Source organism: Larus michahellis, chromosome 5 (assembly GCF_964199755.1).
Source record: "Larus michahellis chromosome 5, bLarMic1.1, whole genome shotgun sequence".
Lineage (NCBI taxonomy): Eukaryota > Metazoa > Chordata > Aves > Charadriiformes > Laridae > Larus > Larus michahellis.
Genome location: NC_133900.1, coordinates 30,059,027 through 30,081,111, shown reverse-complemented (window position 1 = coordinate 30,081,111; position 22,085 = coordinate 30,059,027). Strand labels below are relative to the sequence as shown.

The 22,085-nt window shown below is 42.5% G+C and overlaps 1 protein-coding gene across 1 annotated transcript in view; it reads right to left on the bottom strand.

Moving 5' to 3' along the window:
* Nucleotides 1-1,441: 1,441 nt before the first annotated feature.
* The window catches only part of LEF1 (lymphoid enhancer binding factor 1), a 73,225-nt gene continuing 52,581 nt past the window's right edge, over nucleotides 1,442-22,085 (bottom strand). The window contains exons 10-11 of the mRNA XM_074588826.1: nucleotides 18,469-18,517; nucleotides 1,442-6,040 (exon numbers count right to left, since the gene is read on the bottom strand). Of these exons, the coding sequence (XP_074444927.1) occupies nucleotides 5,961-6,040; nucleotides 18,469-18,517 (129 nt within the window). The 3' untranslated portion in view covers nucleotides 1,442-5,960. The remainder of the gene's footprint in view (nucleotides 6,041-18,468; nucleotides 18,518-22,085) is intronic.

Below are 22,085 nucleotides of genomic sequence, written 5' to 3'. Positions count from 1 at the left end.
AGAGATGCGGGAGGATGGAGAAACCCTACAGCAGGAGTGTAACTGAATGGACCAGAGGAAGAAGTGAATAATTTATTCACTTATTATTAATTATGAGAAATTGCTTGCCATTCTGTTTCAGTAGTAATTTCAGTAAATTCATGCTTTTAAAAAATAAAATAAAAAAATAATGTAGGGAGTAACTGCTTTAGAATACCAGTACAGGCAGAACTAGACTGCTCAGTGATTAACTGAGTGCTGTGAGTGGTTTTATTTCTGAGTCATGCAGTCATACCAGTCCCACACAAAGGGAAACCTTTAGACCATATATCAAAATCTTCCTTATAAAATCTGAATTTTCAACCAGTGACTAAAGCCACTCATTGTTAAATTTATTGAGGGACTTTAGATTAAGTTGTTTTGATTGTGAATTCTTTCAAGACATTGTACTAAGAAGTTGGGTAGGGTTTGAGCTAGGTTTTTACAGGAAAAAAAGCAGTGGCCGTTCTGTAATTCCTCAGGCATGGTTTGTTTGCAAATATGATTACTGCCTATCTAATTTAGGATTGAATGGAGAGGAAGAAGTTGTTGCTGATGATGTTAGTCATTACAAAATAAAACAGATTTCACAGGAGAAGACTAAGAAGGAAACATTTCAGGGTAGCAAAAGCAGCAACTAGATTTTAAGAATTTTGTCTGTCTCGGGCTTTGAAACTTTGTCTCAGTCAAGGGGTGTAGCCGTTGCCATGTTCCAGTGTGTACTGTCTCCTTTTTTATTACCCAGCACTTCACTTTCACAGGCAGGTGATGAGAAAACCTAACCCTTATATAGCATTTTGATTTGTCAAGATCTGAGTCCTTGTCTCTGTGGCTTGTTCTCTCTTAAAGAAGACACAGAGATGGTCCTACCTCAGCCTAATCAACATCCTGCAGGAAGTTTTAGCCAGTTTTCTTACTGTAGGAAACTAGTTCAAATTCAAAGAGTTGCCTCTCCAAATAAGTGTCTTGACCACCATTAAGTTGTGCAGTGTGTTGTTTTTCTTATTCTGCTGAAGATTCTATTTTGTCATAGTTACCTTTTTTCAGCACAGTGAACAGGACAGACCAGTTCTTGGGCAAATTGCTCTTTTGGTATGAGACAGATGGAAATTTTTCTCCTAGCTCTGCTGGTTCATGTTGGTTTTCCATAGCCGAGAGGGATGAACAAACCTGTCACTTATTTGTATTTCTGGGAGGTGGGATGGGTGAGTTTATCAAAATGTGTTTTGTAGAATATCATTAGAAGAAACCCTTAGTATCGCAGACCAGGTAAGCAGTGACTGTTATCTCAGCCAAGCAGATGCTGCTTCTGTGGCTCAGTGAAGTTATGGTTGTTGCAGGAGGAGTGTGCCAGCCAGGGAGAAGATGTCATCTAAAGCCAATGGCCTGAAGGTATGAGTATTTACCTGGGAGGATGGGGAGCAGACGTCTGGAAGCTGGTGGTTAAGAGGTTCATTTCCCGTATTTCTGGCAGATATGTCCCTTTTCCTGGGGCTGCAGATGCTTGTTTGCGTGCTTGCTTTCTAAAGATGATCTTTGTATCCATGAGGAGACTCACAGAGTAAATTCATGCATTAATCCAGAGGTTCTCTTCCTGGCCTGTCATGTGTAAAAATGAATGTGTTTGGGCGCACTTTCTAGGTTTTAGGCTTCATCTCAGAACATCTGTGTTTACAGCAGGACATTTTCCTGTTACAGCCGCTCTTCTTTTGGCTAACTTCCTTCTTAGCCCAGTAGTTTTGTCACTGACCTGACTTTGGAGAAATGTGTTCATAGCTGACAGGCTTCTGGCTATTTGTGGAGCCGCTTCTTTACCCTGTAATCTTCTACTTGGTATTAGGTCCTTATGCTGGAGGGGAGGCTGCCTGGCATGTTAGCCCCCTTGTGAATGCAAGGGAACAAACTGCAGTTACGTTATTGGAGAGGTTACTGGGCATTTCTTAGTCTCTGCAGTGTCCTTTGTTTTCTGCCTGTCTTGCTTTAGCCTAATTAGCCGCCACGTAGATCAGAGCAGGAGGCCATCAGGAAACAGGGAGTGGTTGCTCCAAAGCCATGTGTGTTGTTGTGGTTTCAAAGGAGTGCGGATGACTGACACTCTGGATTCTGCTGTCATACAGCCTGGAGCAACGGTTGGGTCCTTAAGGTCCCACATATGCTGCAGATTGACCAAACCATCGAGCCATCACTTGTACAACTAACTTACTGCCTTTTCCGTTAGCTAATCCAAAGCGGAAACTACAACAGAAGATAATTCTCTAGAGCTGGTGAGTCCCTATAAGCACAACTAGTGAATCTGTCATCACTTGCTGTGTAAGAAGCCAAAGTTAGCCTGGAGCATTGTTCTTTTAATGTAACGGAGGGGAAGTGGCTCTGGTCCAGGTGATCCAGAAGCCTGGGGAGGCAGACCATCCTGTGATGTTGGCCCAATTAGTTGTAAATAATCCTGGCGCAACTGCCCTGTTCTGTGTCTTTGCCCTTTGCTGTTTTTTCGGTGAGAGGAGGGGGAAGGACGTGTGTTTCCTAGCTACTTGGATATCTCCTGTGTTTATGAATGGGACTACCTGTACCATGATCTGTGCAGAACTGGTTTTGGCACGTGCAGGGAATGAAATATAGAGGGAGAGAGCAGGTTTATGAATGCTTGTATAGAAGCATCTGGATAATTAACTCAGCCATTAGGTAGGAGTATTTAAATCCTTAAAGACATTTTCTGTGGGAAATACAGGGTAATCATCTCCTCAGGCACCTGAGAGAGACATGGTTAGATGCTGGCTTCTGCTTTAATTGCTCATCAGGAATTTTGGTGTCGTTTTTGAGTCTCACCTGGAATAATTTACTTGGTATCACAAGGATTTAAACCTAGTCTTACAGCCAGGGTAACACCATCATCGCTAGGCCATTTCTACTAGCTCATCTGTCTCCACTGACAAGCTGGTGTGGTACAGTGAGGGCCCAGGGCATTTTGCTCTTTCAGTCCCACAGGAACAAATGCCAATCAGCAGTGAGGGGAGGAGCGGACACTGACCCGTCACAGAGGGTATTCCAGGATAGCGCTCTGTTTCAGGTACTCTCATGGGAGCATCCGAAGCCTTGCATATTAGTTGACCTTTCCCATAGTTGCTATGAGTGAAAGGGCTTTGATCTATGAATGAGCCCAACACATGGTGCTTGCTCACTGTATGTTAACAGCAGAGATGTTATTTTTAGCTCCTGAACTCTTTCTCTCCTTCACTATTAGAGCTGAAAGACCTTTCATCCTTAAGACAGGCAACTGTTCACTACACAGTGTATTTGGGACAACGTGCTACATAAGGTTAATACTGCTATTGGGAACATTTTTTTTTGCAAAAGGGGTAAGTGGCTTTTTAAATAGCCATTAAAAAATCTAAATAAAGTAGTCATGTTTTAAAAAGTTTTTAAAAGAACTGTTATCTTTGGAACATGTAATTTACAGAACTGACTGCAGTAATCCTTGATTTAGAACAATTACTGTGCTAAAGTACTTGCTTTTTTCCCTTTAAAAACAACAACAAAAAACAAAACCAAAGCCCAAACCAAAACCCAGACAGGTTTCCAGCAAAGGCTGGGATAACTGACTGGAATGGAAATGTAGCCAAGTCTTGCAAAATTCCAGTATAACAGTTGCTGTTCTCAGAGCTGTTTTCTCCGACCATCTGAGAGCGTTGCCTTGCCTGGTCACTTGTTTGTTTTTTTTGTTTTTTTTTGGTTTTTTTTTTTTTTTTTAATGTAATCACTAGTTGCTAGAAATAAATATTGCAAGAACTAATATGCTGGTTCCATTCTTACAATCAGTTTTGTGTGCAGTGCATGCTGGTTTAAGAGGAAGCTGTTTTATAACATTTTTAATTATGAAATTTCTTACGCAACAGTTTAAGGGTCAGTTATAAACAATTTAATCACAAAGCTTCCTTAGGCAGTAACTCACCTATGTAATTTCTTGTAGCTCAAGCTTGACTTAGTTCAGTCTCACATCAAACAAGATGCAGGAAGCTAGAATACAGGGTATGCTGATTCAGTGTACAGTGCATAATATTTCTTTTGCAGTGGTGCTCACAAACTATTGAAATAGTTTGTCTATGGCTACAGTGGGGTTTTTTTTTACCTTTAGAGGTCCTTTAGTAGAAGTCGGGCAGCTGTGCCTGTTTTTCAAAGCTGTGGAATACCAGTCCCTGAACAAAAGGGGAAAGGTGTGAGAGAAGTTGCCGGTAGTGTTTGGGGCTTGAAAGACTCAAACGCCTGCGTTTTCAGTTTTGAAGGGTGCAGAGGAGCTGCTTGCTATCGCAGGAACGTCTCACGGGCACCACTGGCAGTAGGCAGGCGATGCCGACTCTCTGCATCTGACACCATGAAAGAAACCAGGCCCTCCACAGCTGATTCTGCATCCAGCTCCAGTCCCTGACCGCGGGGTAATTTACAGAGCTATAAGAAATTCAACTGTAGTCTCCTACCCCTTGTGTGGGCACGGACTGCATCCAGAATCCATAATCCTAATCACCAGCTTAAAACCACTGCTGCGTTCACTAAGATTTTCATAGGAAACTGAAGATAGAGGGAGGGATCACAGATCCTGGTACTTCCACTTGGGCCGTATCTAACTGAGAAGCAAAAGGGAGCACTGAGCCTGCCCATTCCTTACTCCTAGTATGAAAACAAGAGACTTCTGCTCTCTTTAGGAAGAAAAAAAGCGCCTCTTCCAAAATGATTTTACTTCAGATGAGCAAACAGCCAAACAGACACGTTGCATTTCCTACAAGGAAAGAATGAGCCAAAAATCTTCAGCCTTAGAAGTGACTGTGTCTTCCTGGGCTTGCTTCTTACCTTCGAGGGATTCTGGCGCAAGCCAGTCTCATTTTTTTTCAAGCCAGACAATTGACTTTAGTTTTATTACAAAGCTTTTATTAAAAAACAAATGCTCAGCACATTAACTCAAACTGGAATGACAAAAAAAAAATAATCGGTTGACAGTATTTTTGGCAAAGGCTGCGCCTTACTATTTTAAAAAATGGGTACATCAATGCTCATTTCAACAACTGGCATAAAATCCCACTAACAGGCTAACAAAAACAGATACAAATACAGAACAATTGAAGTAATAATTCAAGTGCTGGGCTTTTTACAAGGAGAAGGGGAATGGGTGAGAAGGAGAACTCACTGCAGTCAGATCTGCTGGATGTATTGCTTATGTATACAGAGTAGATGATGCAAGACTGAGGTGTCTACTGACCAGCTGACTGTTGTTACATTTATTTAGTTCTATAGGACACTGTATTATATAGACTGAGAGGCCACTATTTGTTACAAATAGTTTAACAAAAAAAGCCACCTTTTTTCCATACAGGTTTTTCCTCTGTCAGAAAAAAAAAAAAAAAAGAAAAACCCCTTTTATTTTAAAAAGTATTTCAGATTTCTGACACTTGTTTAAAAGCTCATACCTAGTAAAATATACACCAAAGAAATTACAAACTAAAAGTTAAAATATAAAAGCATTCAAGTTTCTTAAAAAAGCTAAAACCAAAATTGATCCTGTCGCACCATTAAATAAAAAGAAGGTTGAGTGTGTCATCCTGGTCCAGGCAAATTCCATTCCTTGATGTGCTGTATGGGGCAGCTGTGGTCTACGTTATTCTGTTGGCTGAAGCAGGCAGAGACAGCCACGCTACTTTGTTTGCTGACTTGATACGGACACAGATGAGACGGGGGCTTAAGAGTGCAAGGCAGAGGTGGAGTGAAGACAAAAGCTGCTCCGCTGACCCAGGAGCTCATTTGCTCTATTTGTATCGGGGCTGGACCTTGTGACAGTGAAGGATTTTGGCAGTGATTGTCTTTATGATTCAGTGTCTCTAGCAGTGACATCAGGGTGAATGACATCCTAGACAGACTCCTTGGGGGTGGTCTGTGTGGATGAAGGACACACCTAGGGTTTAACAAGCTTCCATCTCCAGAAGGGGTCCTGGTGTCGCCGCCTTTGCTTTGCAAGTTGAGAAAGCATTTCTTTTCCCACCTACAGGGAGGGGAGAGAGAGAGAGAGAGAGATAAAGACTATATGAAGCCTTTTTTTTTTTTTTTTCAAATCCTTCGAAGAAGCTGGTGATGAGTCACTGTAACTTTATGATACAACTGTATTAGTGGAATGGGCATTTGCAGTGTCAAAGTTAAGTGCAGAATATTGGTACTTGCTCTTGCTTGAAGTTTGCAAGAATATTTATGGAGAATACTTTTGACTGTAAACAGATGTCTACACCAACTAGAAAGGTGGGTTTTTAAGCTATTTAGACATTCAACATATTACAGAAGTAATTCCCTTTTGTAGTGGATTTCATTTATCTACAACATTTGACCCAGATATCTGTTACAAAATCAGACATCCTTAGGCTTTGGTACTACAGTGGTTGAGTCAATTAAATCTCTGTTTCACAGCTTCAAGCTCTAATCCCTGCAGAAATGAAGAAATGCTGTCTTCTGTAAGCAGCTGGGTAGAGGAATGTGGTGGGTGAGGTCTGTGTGAACACTGACCCTATCATGCATCCACACGACTGGGGAGAATTCATTCTGCTCTTCAGCGGGGTAAGGGAACATCTTCCAGTTGTGTAACAGCCATGGGCCTCTTACCTAGCAGTAAAGTTCACTAGGATCTTGGAAGGATTTATGCTCTTATAGCATGTGAAAAGGCCGACAGTGCAAGCCTTACAGGCACTGCTCATCCAGGGAGGAACAGTTCTTCATCATTAGGTCTGTGGGTTACATCAGCTGACTTACGCAATTGCTAACTCAACCATCACCCCTGCCCTTCTGACCCAGACAACGGGTTTGTAACAGGGACTCCACCCAAAGACTGTCTAATGAGCCAGGCGTTTTTCCAAAGACGGACACATGCTCTCCAGTAATGGTTTCGGGATTATTGGTATCTCAAAAGTATCTACGTTAACCTCTAGGACTCCAGGTACTACTCAGCTGCCAAACAAGTAGAGGGTTCAATGAGCAGAGCTTTTGAGAACGACCAAAATGAGCACAGGAATGCAGTTCGTTGGAGAAGGCGAGTGAATTTTCACCAGAAGAAACACAAAATGCTTAGTCACACAAAGAAGATACACTGCCAGCATCTTGAATCATCCAAGGCAAGACAGAACAAGCTTATGAAGAAATGGTTTAAACCACAAGTCAAACTTCTGTTAGATTGATCATAATAGATAGACTGCTTGAGCCTGTAAGAGCCACAATCAGAGTTAATCAGCAAATATTACAGCAGCAGTATTTAAATGAGGGCCATTTATAACTAGGTACCCACCTCCCGTCTGCTGCAGCTTCTGTGTAAGCCGTTCCAATGCAAGACATTTTGCCCATGCTCGTTGAATACAGCTCCTGAATAAGGAGTTACACAGGCTAACGTACTCCAGGGTAGAAAGCCTCCAAACCTGATGTTGGACCCTTTTATTTTAGTAAGCTCAAGCTGGGGCCCCAGAATCTTGCTAAACAAGTTGACTCCTCATCAGAGGCCACTCACGTGACCATTGTTTTAGTGGAAGGTTGAGGACACTGGGGAAGTTTAGCTGCAGACTAAGTAAGGGAGAAAGAACAAGCACAAGTTTATATCCAACTGTCCTGTATAGCTCTATTTTGAGGGACACTGTCCCCTCCCCCAAATACCACCATCCCTGATACATAATGAATAATTTTTCACCTGCTGCTTGTAGCCACAAAAGGACATGTAAAGCCACTGTGACTTCTTAAACAGCACAGCTGAAAGTCCGCTGGCAAACCAGTGGTTTCAACAGAGGTGGTCTGTATTGACTAATTCAGTTCCCATTTCCTCATAAAACCAGCCCAAGTCCCAACTAAAAAAAGCCATCTGAGTTTCCTGCCTTTTTTTTCTTTTTTTCTTTTTTTTTTATAAAGTAGCACAGTGCTCCGTAACACATGCAGATCAAAGCGCTGCGAAGGGCTCTACCTTTCCAAGGAGCACGAAAGAGAGGCCAAGCAAACAGCAGAGGAACACTGGGGAGAGCACCCTGCAGCTTTATATTTATTTTGTGCCTTTTCATCCCGGATTTTCAAAGGTTTGGTCCAGGTTGCTCTTCCTGGGAAGGTTTTCCTCTCAGTCTTACATGAAAACATTCAGCTTCCTGTTGAGGAATGGCCTTGAGGCGCCAGGCCAGTAGTTCACAGCAGTCTGATACAAGCGCCGTGATTCAGAGCTACTCCCCATTAGCAGCCAGGAATGTCTACTTCACCGAAGGAAATGAAATGCTCTTCTGTTGAGATGGTTCCCTGCCTCCTCCCCCCTTCCCATACCAGCAAGCTGTCTTTGAAGTCAGGAGGTTAAAATAACGACTGCGGCCTTGCTCTGGCCCTCTGCTTTTTCAAACGGCGGCCATCGCTTCTCTCTCAATCCAAACGCAGCTTTCACAGCTTTCCGTGGCGCCTCATTATCCCCCGCTCCGATAGAGCGGCTGCAGATACTACTGTAATGCTGCAAGGGCTCAGGCACAGTGAAGCCCCAAATATTTTTAAGTGAATACTGCAGCACGGCAAATTACACAGTAGCTGTCCTGAAAACAGCATCTAGAACCCAACCGTTCCCCAGCTGCACATTAAGGCTACACGCTGGAAATTGCTTCCACTGCTGATAAACCAAATAATACCTAAAAAATACGAATGACGATGATGTTGCCTTACAGATATAAAACAGGTCAAATCAGGATTCTTTTCAAGAAACCACAGGCATGTGCGAAGGAGACTGAAGACTTACCACATCTAAGGCTTCACTGGGGGGCTGTAGCTGAAGTCTGGCCAAGCAAGGCATGCCCTAGCAAAGCCCAATCCACAAGTGAAGTCGGCGCAATCAAAGACTGCAATTACAGCTCCCTGGCTGTGGTTAGGCTTCAAAGAAAGTGCTGCAAGTCACATTTTACATATGTGAAGCCTTGAGCCCAAGCCACAATAGGAGGCACTGTCTGTGCCATTTGCAGCGTACATCTGACTGCAGGAGGAATGGGGGGGGAAAAAACCCCAAACCACCTCCAGAAAGAAAAGAGAAATAAAATTCAACAATAATTCAGTGTAAACAGAAAAGCCTTACTACTGAAGTGATAAAACTGTACTTCAGGAATCGCTACAGTAAAACTAAAGCCTCCTAACAAGCCTGGGCTCAATGACTGAGGGCTAGAGCATCAGAGGGGGATCCGAATTCCTCCCCATGCATGGGAATGAGACGGATTGAAGGGTGGGTCTGCAAGGGCCTTGTCTTCCTCCTCTAGTCTTTAACTCATCTCCATTTTTCTAGAACAAGGGAGAGGATTATGCAGCTTCATCCAGGTCATCCTAATTGGAAGAGGTTATAGAAGAAAGTCCAGAGTGTCTGGGTCGGTACAGGAGTAAGTACAGAGTAAGAGAGGTAGCTAACCCTTCAGAAAGTAAAAATTTTAAACCAGGTGCTTTTTTTCTACATCTTTCCCCCACCATAGGTTGTTTTCATACAGCTGTAAGAAAAGACAAGACGACGTACAATGGCAGTTATATGTATTAAAAAAAAAGAAAAAGAAAAAAGGTCAGTCTCCAAACCTGGCTTTAAATCCAGTACTTCAAACAACATGGCAAACTCAGGGACCCAGGAGCTGAAACTGTCATTTTTCTTTTGAAGTTTTGAAGTCCAAAACGAACATGTTCGACTTACTGCCAGGGTTTATCCAATACTCCAGAAACTTGGGTATGCAAAACCAGGTCATTATTTATCAGAAAGGTTCATGCTGTTCGTGAAGCCCCTTTGTATTTTCTTTAGCAGCAGAGCAGGAGAGAGTTTCAGGCGCAAGCAGATAGATGCCGGCACTGCAGTCTGCTCCTCTTCCTGCCCAGCTGTGCCATGGTTTGCGGGGTTAGCCTAAACCAGATCCTTGAAATGTTCCGAGCAAACAAAAACAAACACTCCACAACCTTTGTTGTTTCTAAACAAAAAAACCCACCACCTCCCAACAGAACCCCAGTCATTTTAGTAATCCGATTTGCTGCAGGGTCCCACAAGCTGTTACAGCACAAGGATGGAGGGACCTACGGGAGACAGGAAAAAGCCCTCCCTGCAAGAGCTGCATACCAGCAGGCAGCAGAGGAAGACTTTTTAAGCTGTCTTTGTTGCCAAAGAAATTACATAAACTTGTACCCTAAAACTGAACAGATACTGCCATGTTGAAGCTATGTCAGTGGTAATTTTTTCTTGTGTGTCCCCCCGCTGCCCCTTGCTACTGTTAGCCCATTCCCCGTAATGGTGAACTGAGTCTCCAGTAACAAATTACCTACTGGTGTTTTAGATGCCCAGGAGTAGCTGCCCCTGGAGACACCTCTCCATTGACTACAGGTGGAATCTCGCCTTCTAACTTCTCGTCCTCTTAGTTTGGCCTAAGCTAGACGTATTCGGTGAGCAGCAGGAATACCTACACTCGCCATGAGCCAGAGACCTCTTCCAGAGCAGGTTAGTGTCAGCACGGGAAACGCCCAGGTATTTTAGGGCTCCCACTTTGTGCAGCTGAAGCCAGTGATGCCAAAGCAGGTGTGGCTCTTATCAAAGGCCCCCAGTGTAGGCAGCATGAAACTAGAAGCTTTATCACTGCTCTGCAATCTTTAAAATGATCCTACTGGAAGACCCACAATGTGCTTTTCCTGTTGGGGTGGGAGGGGAGAAAGGTTCCATGTTTACAATAAAAACCAGATTAGCTCTAGACAGCTGTCTCTAGCAGCTTCTTAAAGAAGAATAATATACTAAAAGTGATCTGCAAGGGAGGAAGAAATAGGCTTGTCCCCTTTTTGTGTCTTTATAGCATATAATAAATATTCAGAAGACAGTTTTTAAAATTATTTATTTTATAGACCGAGAGCTGTGAAGAAAGATGCATCTGTTCTGAAGTAGCAATTTCAGTGCCCCTAGTTTTCACCTGCTGTAATAGAAAAGACGAAGTACTGGTAAAGTAAAGTGACAATTCTTTCGAAAGAAAGAAATAACATACATAAAGTTTCCTTTGTATAGCATCTTCCCTGTCACAATTAAACATAGGTTAGAATTTACACTGCCCTTTGAAAGACAATCCCAATATTTAAATCTTCTAGCACATGGAATAATTTAAATAGTTGCTTTCATGCAACCGAAGGTAAGTCAGATGTGACTTGAATATCTTGAGCTTCATCAACCCTTTTACACATACATATATCCACAGAGCAACACTACCCAACCAGTGTAAGACAGCAGTACGCAGAAACCACTACTGAACTCAAACACACCAACTTCACTTTGATACAATTAAGTCATCTCATCAGAAAACCTCTACTGGTACAAAATATACAACAGGAGGCTTGCGTATCTCAAAAGACACACATATGGGAAGAAACCCAACTATTCATCAAAACATAGGCTCACCTAGTGTCAAGACAAATACACACACCATAAAACTAATTATATGTAGTTATCTTGGCAATAACATTTTACCTTGTGCAATTTCAGGTATCCCAGAAATGAAGGATTGAAGGTGCTCAAAACTCCAGAGTTTAATTCTGATGCAGCTTAGTATTCATGAGGAAACATGTATCTTGCCTTTGCAAGGAGGAAGCAACTTCAGAAATGTGTCTCTGCCCAGTTAAGCCTCCTTAGTTCCCTTACCCTCTGATCCTGGCTCTATTGATGCCCGTGGAAGGAACACTAATTCAGAGAGATGGTCACTGGTACCATTTCTCTCCTTGCATCTAACCCTGCTCGCACACGACACCTCAATGACACCTTCACTGCACAAATGCTTCCAACATTTGCTCCCAGCATTGGAGCCAATGGCAGAAAGCTGATGTCCTGAAAGGTCTGACTAAAACCTGTGCTGTCTAACTGGTTGCTGGTCTCGCGTTTAATTGGCTAGACAGTGGTGCTCCAGCTGGCCCTGCTTTGAGCTTCCTTCCTTCTACAGCTTTCCAATCTGCACATTTTCAAAATTTTTTATATGGTGCAGTCTTAACAAGCAGGTAAAGGACCAGAGATTTAAAAGATGACTTGCATAAAAAGTCTTAAAGTTCCTTAATAGGAACTGACTGGTATGAGAAGGTTGGCTCTATTAGCAGTGACTTTTGCAACAACAAATTTAGTTTTTTGGGGTTCGTTTTGGTTTTTTTGTCTTCAGGATGTTTGGGTTTACATTCATGTATATCAGAAGACCTCTTCACTCTAATGATAATCTCTAAAAGTCAGAGGCAGACAGAAACAAAACTCAGTGCTAGAGTTTGCTAAGCCTTGACAGAATTGCATTTCAACACAGCTCTGTTGAAATCAGAGGACAGATTTCACCCAAGCTTAGTCTCCAGAAACAAACGGGAAAGACTTTGACAATGTCATGACAACTTGCTTTCTAGCTGTTCAGGAATACAGTATCAATTTCTCATTTTGAAATTTTTCATGCAAATACACTAGAAAATGAAAATGCAATGCAGACCTGAGATGAACACTAAAATGCCGAGGTTTTCTTCCAATTGGGAATTAAACCACATTTCAAAATCTTGTATCTTTATGAAACACTTTGTTTCTACAGAGTTTTTCTCATGACCTTATCAATTCTTAATCTGGTGATGAGTTTACTAAATCCACTAAAATACACCGTTTTCAACCAGCGAAGAATGGTACACCAGCTGTCACTCCCTGTCCCCACCCTATCCCACAGGAAGAGTTAGAACAATAGTTGTCCCACTGTTCCTTCACTCTAGCCCAGGCTGCCCGCTGCTAACACCTCAGAATGTGAAGCGATGTGGGTTTTTTTAATCACTTGTAAATGTGTCTGAGTTCAAACTTCATTAGGCATCTCTAACTTCGCAGCAGCATCTGCAACTCGAGCATCTCTGACAAAAGAAACAGGTTCTAGACATTCACCTGCTGAATTACCTACTTTTGCCCTTTGTCAGTAACAGTTTAAAACATGAAATGCCGAAGGTCAGCTTCATAGGTGACCATGCTATGCCCTTTGGTTGCAAAAACTAATGTTTTGTAAACACTTACAAAATCTTCTTGTTTCCCTAAGCCCTTATCTATGCTGACTGTCTAGTTGAAAGTGTTCTGCTGGTTTTTAATTTGGAAAACCTATGCTTGGCCCCTACCCTGACTTACCCTTATCCCTCACATAGTCTCTGATTGCACACAAAATCGCTTTTATACCCTTCCTTCCCTCCTGCACTTCACAAGGCTTCTCTGCCAGGCTGGTAAAGAAAACTGGGGGACCGGGTCTGCTCTGCTGCATCTCTCCCAGCAGGTGTCAGTGCCCTTCTGTACCTGCCACCTAAACAAGGAGGCGGCTTTTCTTCAGGTTTGCTCTTTTGACATTTCTCTTGATGTCAGAGAGCCTGAAAGAGAGGAGGTTTTCTATCTTTCACACCGGCAAGATCAATGTCAGGTCAGAATTAAGTTGCAGAAGGGGATCTGTCTGAGGGCTATACCCTTTGTCTTTGGAAATTCCTATGCCTAGCTGAAAAAGGATGAAGTTAACCAAAGTATTCAACAATATAAACATCTGAATCCAGCAGATTCTCTTCTGTTCATTCTGTCCCTCTTGCCTATGCTGAAGGACACCATTCATAGGCAAAACAGGGAACAGGGAATCATGGGTCACACAGGAAATGTAATTTTTAAAGCAAATCAAGGCGCATCTCTACACCACCATCGCCACACAAATTCTCACACACGCTTCTCTCACTTCTGCGCAAATCCTCCAGGCTCTGTTTAAAGCTTCTGAGCAGTCAAGGGGTATGGAAAGGGCTGGAGCATGTTTCATTTTCCACTACTCCAGCAGCAATTTCAAGAGCAGTGGATAAGCCAGGTTAGAAAACATGTGCCTCAGAAAGCAAGGTACCACATCCTCTTTGCAGCGCCTTCCTCGGATGCTGGCCAGAAACCCGGGGTCAACTACGACCACGGTCATCAGACGGTTCTTTTCCACAGTATTCTGGCTGTAGATTTGTTCACTTTATAGTTTGCTTTCACAAACTCTCTCCATTTTATTTCTAAGTAATAAGGAAAAGATAATCCAGTCACAGGTTGGTTGTTACAACACTATCCAAAAATCACTTCTGCACTGAAATTTGGCTCTGATTTCCCTGCAGGAAGTTTGAAAGGTTATAGACAATTCATTGTTTAAAGTTAAACAGTCTTCATCTGATCCTTTTAAGTGCTTCTGATTGTAAATCAGTATTAGTCAAGTTTTCTCATCTTTGAAAGCTTTGCTAATCTAAATGCTAATTGTCATGGAATTTTCCAAGCCACAAATACATTTCCACAGGTTTTCAAATGTCTATTAAGCTTGTCTATCACTCTTTTTAGCCCTTAAAGATATGCTAAAACACAATGTTACATTATGTAGCTTGTGAGGACTTCCCAATTGTTTCCTGACCTATGTCAAATGATACACTTTTTACAATTACTGTGTATAGCAAGTTATAAGAAGGTAACTATTTCCATGTTGCAGAACAATCAGGAGTGTTCGTTAGCACCCTTCTGTTTTCTTGCTGATTTAAAAAGTACTCATGAAATGCTAAAAATTCGCTTTTTTCCTTCCAAAAGTCAAATCGGATAGGAAATCGGGAATCTCCACTTCCAACACAGAATTTCTCCCATGTACAAGTCTTCTAGAAGGTTGTGCTTAAAGTAACAAGACAACACCCACCTTTTTGAAAGGTGCTCAACAGACAATCTCTATATTGTCCTCAATCTTAGCTTTCCTCATTTCCCCTTCCCTCCCGGCCTCTCACAAACTCAGTTTTAGCATTATCAGGTCTTATGCCGCTCTTGGTTGATTTCAAAAAGAGAGAATACATATGGGTTCTTTCTTCAATAAATAAAAGTTATTTCAAACATAGTGTTAGGCCATGTCAATTAAAAACAAAATCCTGCTTGGGGACAGTTCCACAACTCTTCAAGAATGGCAACATGCTTTGGAATACCCCAGGATAGTTTAGAAAAGACTGGAGCACCAGCTTACAGTATTCCTAAAGCAGACTAATATTGAAGTTGTTTTACAACACGGCCATTCCGCAGGCTGGAGGAGATTGTGGAACTTGGCTAAACCCTTAACACTGAAGCCAGAAGAAGCTGGCTGCTGTGTACAGCCCTGGGAAGCGGAGCAACTTAATGCCACCACCTTGACTTCACTGCTTCAGTGATGTCCAAGCCAAAAAGCAGGTTAGAGGTCCACCCTCAAAATCAGTCATGTGCTGAAGTGTTCATGGATGGGGGGCGGGGCGGAAGCCACCCAAAACTTTCACAGTATCTTAAATCATTTCTGTTTGCATGTGTCTTCCGTTACTTTCCTCTGAACATCCCACCACACAACCCTCCCACCATTTCATCCTTCTCACTTACATCACCGTAATTACATCCCTGGCTGATCTCCTTTGTGCTGATCTCGAGATTCTTTCTTTGGTCTTGCCACCTACTCATTTCTGATTCTTCTCAGATAACAGAACGCTTGTCTCCTTCCCAGACCTCCCACCCTCCTTCCCCCTCTTCCTTGCACCATCCTTATGAGCAAGAAAGCTAGTGTTTTCCTGTCTTCAAGAGCTCTTTGCGGCACTCACTGAAAGGCATTCCCAAACTTATTATCTCCATCCAGTAAGACTACAACAGCTCTGCTGTGGGCCTGGTATGATATTATGCTTGTGGGCAAAACATTCTTTGGATTAGGCTTGCAAAGGGCAAGAGTTTTAACCTTCAGAAGTTTACTTTGAAGTCTGGCTGATTCAGGTTCCCTAAATCATTCTGCGCGCTTACTTCCAGCTAGAGCACATCTGTACGTCTCCAGTGGAGAGCAATCACCTGGCACGCAACATTTTGTGAGGCTGCCTACATGCGCATATATGGATGGAGTCAACAGCACACTCCCCCTTCAGTGGAAGAAGGTACCTACTGTTCTCATACTTCGTGTTACAAACTGCACGAGGGCAGAGAGACAGGTAGTATCAACAGTTTCCACACCGTTACAGAGCTTAAGGGGAAGGAAGAAAGGAAGGGATGTAGAGGTAAAAGGGACAGAGAGAAAACCCACATACTTAGAACATTCATCCTCTTCTAGTTCAACTCATCCTCTACTACAGAAAATGCAAACAGAGAAACTCCAATGAAAGTAGCTCAGTGTAGGCAAGGCAGTCATCCTTAGATTGTAAGGCACCCCAGAAACCGAGCATCCCCCAGTTTCTTACTGTCACTTGAGCCATAGTCGTATTCTGATCCTAATCGAGTGCTCTGCATCAATTCAGATAAAATTATGTGTGTTTTGCTTACTGGTACTGTATTAATATCAAAGGGAAAAATACAACAATCACGAATCTGGACAACTAAGCTGAAATATCAATTATAAAGCAATGTTAAAGCACTTGCATTTTTGGTTTTTTTTAATAGGTATAATACTTATGGCAGTTACAGTAACTAACGATACTTTACAGCTGCATTTGTTGTGTAGGCTACAGAACCCAAATGCTGCAATCCACATCTAAAATCAACATGACTCAGGCATATTGCAAAGGACATGACTGTCTACTTGCCTGAAAACTTTTGCTTAGCACGAAGAAAAAAAAGAGCATGCATTTTGCCTTTTCACTTTACTTCATCTTTAAAAAAAACCACAACAAAATGAACCCAAAGTCTTAAACCCAACCTAGTTTAGGCTAAGCAGCATGACAACATAATTACAGAAGAGGCTTGAATCACGCCGACGGAGTGATGATGGACACACTGCAGAGAGCAAACTCAACTTGGGTTTCTCTGTCTGAAAGTCCAAGCAGAGCAGAGGGCCAGGAGGAGCCCGCGCTGCCGACCACTCTGAGCGCAAGGGGATCATGTGGCCAAACAAGGCAGGGGGAGAGGGGATAAAAAGCCCATTTCTGTTATAATGCATAAGTAAGTGAGTTTAGAAAGTGTTATTTTTTTGCATGGTTCCTGGAATTCTCATGGATCTCCTCAGAGCCGTCTGAGTTAATTAGAAGGTGTAGAAGCAACTATTATGTCAAACGCATGCCATTCCTACTAGAAAACGTATCACACTGAGAGGAAGAGAAGGACCAGCCTTTCGACACAAACAGTGAGGAATGAGGATCTCGCTGTGGTACTGTGTGCACTCACAAGCAGACTAGATGGTGTTACTGGATATGTGTAATCACTAGTCATTCCACCTTCTGTGCAGATCATATGACACGATATGGGGAGAGAAAACACATGCTGGAAATATGGCAACAAAAAAACCAACCCACACCACGCATGAAATACCACCGTACCGTTGAGGGAGAAATTCTTGATACAACTGAAATACGTTCCCATTTTCTTAGCAGATGTTTTGTTAGTATACAGATGAATAAATTTTTTAAAAGTGTACCCAGCCAGCCAGCATCTTGTAGATGTCAGCACATAAAATGTACTCTGAAGCCAGCGTCTAACCTGCTCTCAGGAGCTGTGACAGTCTGCTGGCTGGGAGGGTTTGCACCGCTTAATAAACCCATCCCTGTGCTTCACAGGCAGACTTGCAGCCAGTCAGTGAGGTATGGTCAATTTGAAAATATTAAGGTTAAGAAGTGAAATGGTGAACACCTAATAGATAGCCGGTATAAAAACCATCAGTAGTCAAAGTAACATTAGCTTTGGGATATGATACTTCTGCAATTTTCGCTAAGTTCATATTATTGCATAAAATTTATAAGAAAGCTTATTTTACAATTCAGTTTTATCATCAGGAAAGCTTTAGAGATGTTCTTACCATGCTTCAGATGTAGGCAGCTGTCATTCTGGGGCCTGTACCTGTAGAAGATTGTTTTCCTTTAACAAATTTCTGTTACAGAGTTTTTGCACATTCCAAATAAGTTTGTTTGCTACAGTATTACATGGATTTTTTTGGTGTGTTTTGGTTTTGTTGTTTAGGTTTTTTTCATGGTTCTTATACCAGCCATTTTTGTTGGGGAAAATAGGGTGTTTCTTTGTATATATTTTACAGGCAAAGAGGAGACCTCACTGATGCTTTTAGCCAACCTACTAGGCAGCTGGTAGTGTACACAGAAATGTAAAATACAGAGATAAAAAAAATACAGTGGCTACAAAAAGGTCAGTGTAAAGTTTCCGGTGTCCGATAATCCCACACAGTATTTGAGACGTAGCTAAGTCTAACGTTGATTGAGGAGAAAAGCAAAGGCAAAGCAGGACAGGGATTGCAGCAATGCGTAAGTTCAGCCAAAGATGTTGATGCCACCAGGACTGCTGCATGGAAAGGCGTACAGGAAAGGAGACATGTATTGTGTGCATTTTCACAAGCTTGCATTCAAAGTCAAGTATCTTAAAACATCCATCAGAAGCGTTAGAGAAAAGCATGTGAAAATTAAATAGCGCAAGCCCTTGTTTCTAAAACATATCTGAGGTGAAGGGTAAGTAAAGAGCTGGTCATGGCCTACCTGATGCTGATTCCTGCAACTTTTCTCTCTTCCTCTTCTTTTTCTTCCCCTGAAAAATAGGAATTGTTAGCATACCATTACACACACAGAACTTTTTTTTGTTGTTCTCCCACCTCACGTCATAGAAACAAAAGCCATCTGGACACTGAGAAAGGAAAAACAATTGTTTTCGGGGGTAGCTAAAACCTTTTCTAACCCACTTCCAACTGTTTCAACGGTAACAAGGTTTGCACTCAGCATCTATGGAGAAATATGCACATGAGCAACACACATTTTTATATCCACATGGAATTACAATTTCTGGCAGTTTTTCAACTAACGCTGGCAGCCGCAAGCATCTAAAAGACTTCTCACGCTTAATAATCTGATGACATATATGTTGATATCATAATTTATGGCTCTTACAAGAACTCTTCACACATTCAGATACTTACAGTGTCCTACATGGCAACAGCAGACAGGGTGTTGAAAGTACCCAGGACAACCACGACTTGTCCCCAGGGTGCAAACCAGCCAACTAAAACTGTTCTGATAATGCTTGTACCTTAACAAAAGCCAAGTCTCGGATGGCTGTGCCCGGAGAACGCGCAGTGCAACAAGCAAAAGGCAGGCTGCTGTACAGCGGGGCACCCTTAACGTGACCGAGGTGCAGGACAGAAATGGACATCTGGCAGCTGTCTTTCTTGGCCACCACGCTGGCACCAGCGCGCCGGGGCAGGCTCATTGCGCCAGCCCACACACTCAGCCTTCTCCTGCACCCCCATCTACGGAAAAAGGCCACAGCTCCCGGTTCGCACAGTCTTTCAGGAAACAAAAGGTCAGCTCAGACCCACAATTTTAAACCTCAATCATCTTGCATTGCCCTAATTACCACTTTGATATTCCTCCATATGACTTCTCTTTATTGTCCTGTACTGTCTGTCACAGCTTTTTTTGTTTGTTTTTAAAAAAAGTCACATCCATTTATATTTTAAAGAAGCCTTCAAACTGCCAGGACAGGCTCCAATGGATGAGCTCCGGCAAAGCTCGGTGCCGTTGCTGTCCTTCTGCCCCCCAGCTGGGGGTGACCCCACTCAGCACGGCTGGCAGCCACCAGCGCCTGTCCCAGCGTAGACCATGCCACGCACAGTGGCCACAAACTGGAAGGGCCAAGGTGGAGGGGACGCATCTTTCCGTTAGCTGTCTCTGCAAGGCGACGGGATGGACAGCAGGTGATGTGAGAAACCACCTCAAACTGCTGCAGGGCTCACTGACGGACACGAAGCAAGGGCTCCAAATACAGGCTACGGTGAAGCTACGGCAGATGAATTTAAGTAGTCTCCAATCTGCTCTGACACTCTGGGCCTGCCCGACTCTTAAGCTCCTGTCCTTATTTATCCTGAGGCTGGCAACGGGGCTGGGCAATGCCTTGTGAGTGAGCTCCCAAAGACGCGACCAAGACTATAAGTTGGAAAGCAGATTTCAAGGGCTCTGGGAAACGCCAAGCGGTACGCTTTATCACTTAGGCGCCAAGGCAACGCTTCTTTGCACAGGAAAGCGCATTAGTGCAGATGTTAACATGGAAAAGTCATGGGAAGAAAATGATGTTTTGTTCCCTATAGCAGGCTGACTTCAAATGCTAAAACATACTGAAAGCTGATCTGAGATCCATCTATGAGATACCAGAAGCGGAGAAACAGAAGGAAAAGGCTGGGCTGAAAACTACTTGTCAGCATTCCCAAATGAGGTAGTTTCTGACAACTCCAGCACACACAGACACCATCACATTATGAAAACACTGTGCTTCTCGTGACTCTCACACAACTTTGCAGGACTACTTTGGATCTCGGTAATTAAAACACAGTAAAATGCACACAGATATTGTCAACTATTGAATAGCAATGCATTTTCTTGAAATTTCTGAAATCCTAAACAACCAGCCAAACCAAAATAGAAGAATTAAAACAAAGTAGTACATATTTTTTAATTGTCCTGTTTTGTGAAATTCTGCCACATGAAACAGAAGAGACACGCCTAAGTCACTTACAACTCTCAAAATACTGCAGCAATATCTGTGCTGAATTAATACAATTTCATTTTTTCATTGCTCAAGTTAGAAAAAATGAAGAGAAAAAAAGAAAAAAGCAAAAAGAAAAAAAAAGAAAGATGACATATACCTGAAAAGGTTTCAGTGATAAACTGTGATCTACTATGATTAGCTTCTCACTACCACTGCAACAAACATTCCTGGAGAGGCAGAGAGAAGGACTGCGAGAGGAAGCTAGCAGACTTCTCCATTGTAACATACAGGACTGGAGTATGTCAGAGCTATGCTTCCACACAGGATGTAGGTTGGAAGCACATCAAAGAGAGAATTCATACGTGCCACCTTACATATTCTCAATGTCTATCAAGGCGTTTAAGAAACTGCAGGTCCACTGCTTGTACTGCATGGCAGTGGCATACAGTGGCAAAACACATCAGGTTCTCAAAAGTCAACGTGACCGAGCATCACAGGACAATCTTGAAGGCTGATGTCCAGTCAGCAGGACCTGACTAGGTTCCAAAGTGTTTTGATTTTCCAGCAAGTAAGTTCAGGACAATTGAAATCGCCTTGTTTTCAGGGTGTGTATCTCTGAGACCCTATTTGTTCCCAGGTGTATTTTAAAACAGCTCTGTTGACACGGTCCGGTTACCGGAAATATATCCTACCCGCGTAAGGTCATGACAGCTCATCTGCTAGAGAAGATGACTGTATAAAACAGACAGAAACAAGCTGCTAGGGCTTACAGTAGTGTCTGTGCTTACAAAACTGTATGGATGTCAGCAAGACCAAGGCATTTGCTTCAGAGATGATCACGTACTTTCTTTGTCAACACCTTCCATCCCAAATATCTCCCTAAGAGACTCTAGCTTAACAATGAAAATGTTGTTTAAGCTGAACAGTAGCTGTGCTGGATTGGAAATGTGGAGTACTTCTACAGTTTCTGTTAACACTGTATTTAGGTATCTCAGTCTTTAACATCCTCAAGACACCGCTGACGTAAAGAAATACTACTGTCCACCTAATACAGACGGAAAACTGAGCCAGTTACAGCATGTACACTTCCTATCACGGTAAATAATGCCACAGCTGATGGGAGGACAGAAAGGAAATCTCAGGCTAGGGTCAGTCTCTCAGGATCGCAGCTTGCAAGGTTCATAGCATGACATACAGCTGCACTGACAACTCATTGTAAGCACAATAGTATAACTGTGCAGTGCAAGCTGTGCAACCTGCTATTAACACTTGCTTGATATTTAATTATAAAATAAGAATAATTGTAAGAAAACTTCTTAGCTTCACCAAGTGGTATAAAAGCGGGATCTATCATAAAGTTTTCTTATACAAATTCTGCAGGCTTTATTTCAGAGCTGGACCATTCTGAATTACTTTCAGCTGAAGTTTGGTGTGCTTTAAGACCCCTGGGCTTTTGGTTCTCTTGAAAGAGAGACACCCCTTTTTTGCTCCGGTCTAAAGAAGATTTCCGGATAGCAAGTGATTGAATAGGAAATTATGCAAAATTCACAGCTGTACAGAACATAAGCTTTCAGACAGTACTGGCCATTTGTCTTACGAAAAAAACCCACAACTTTCC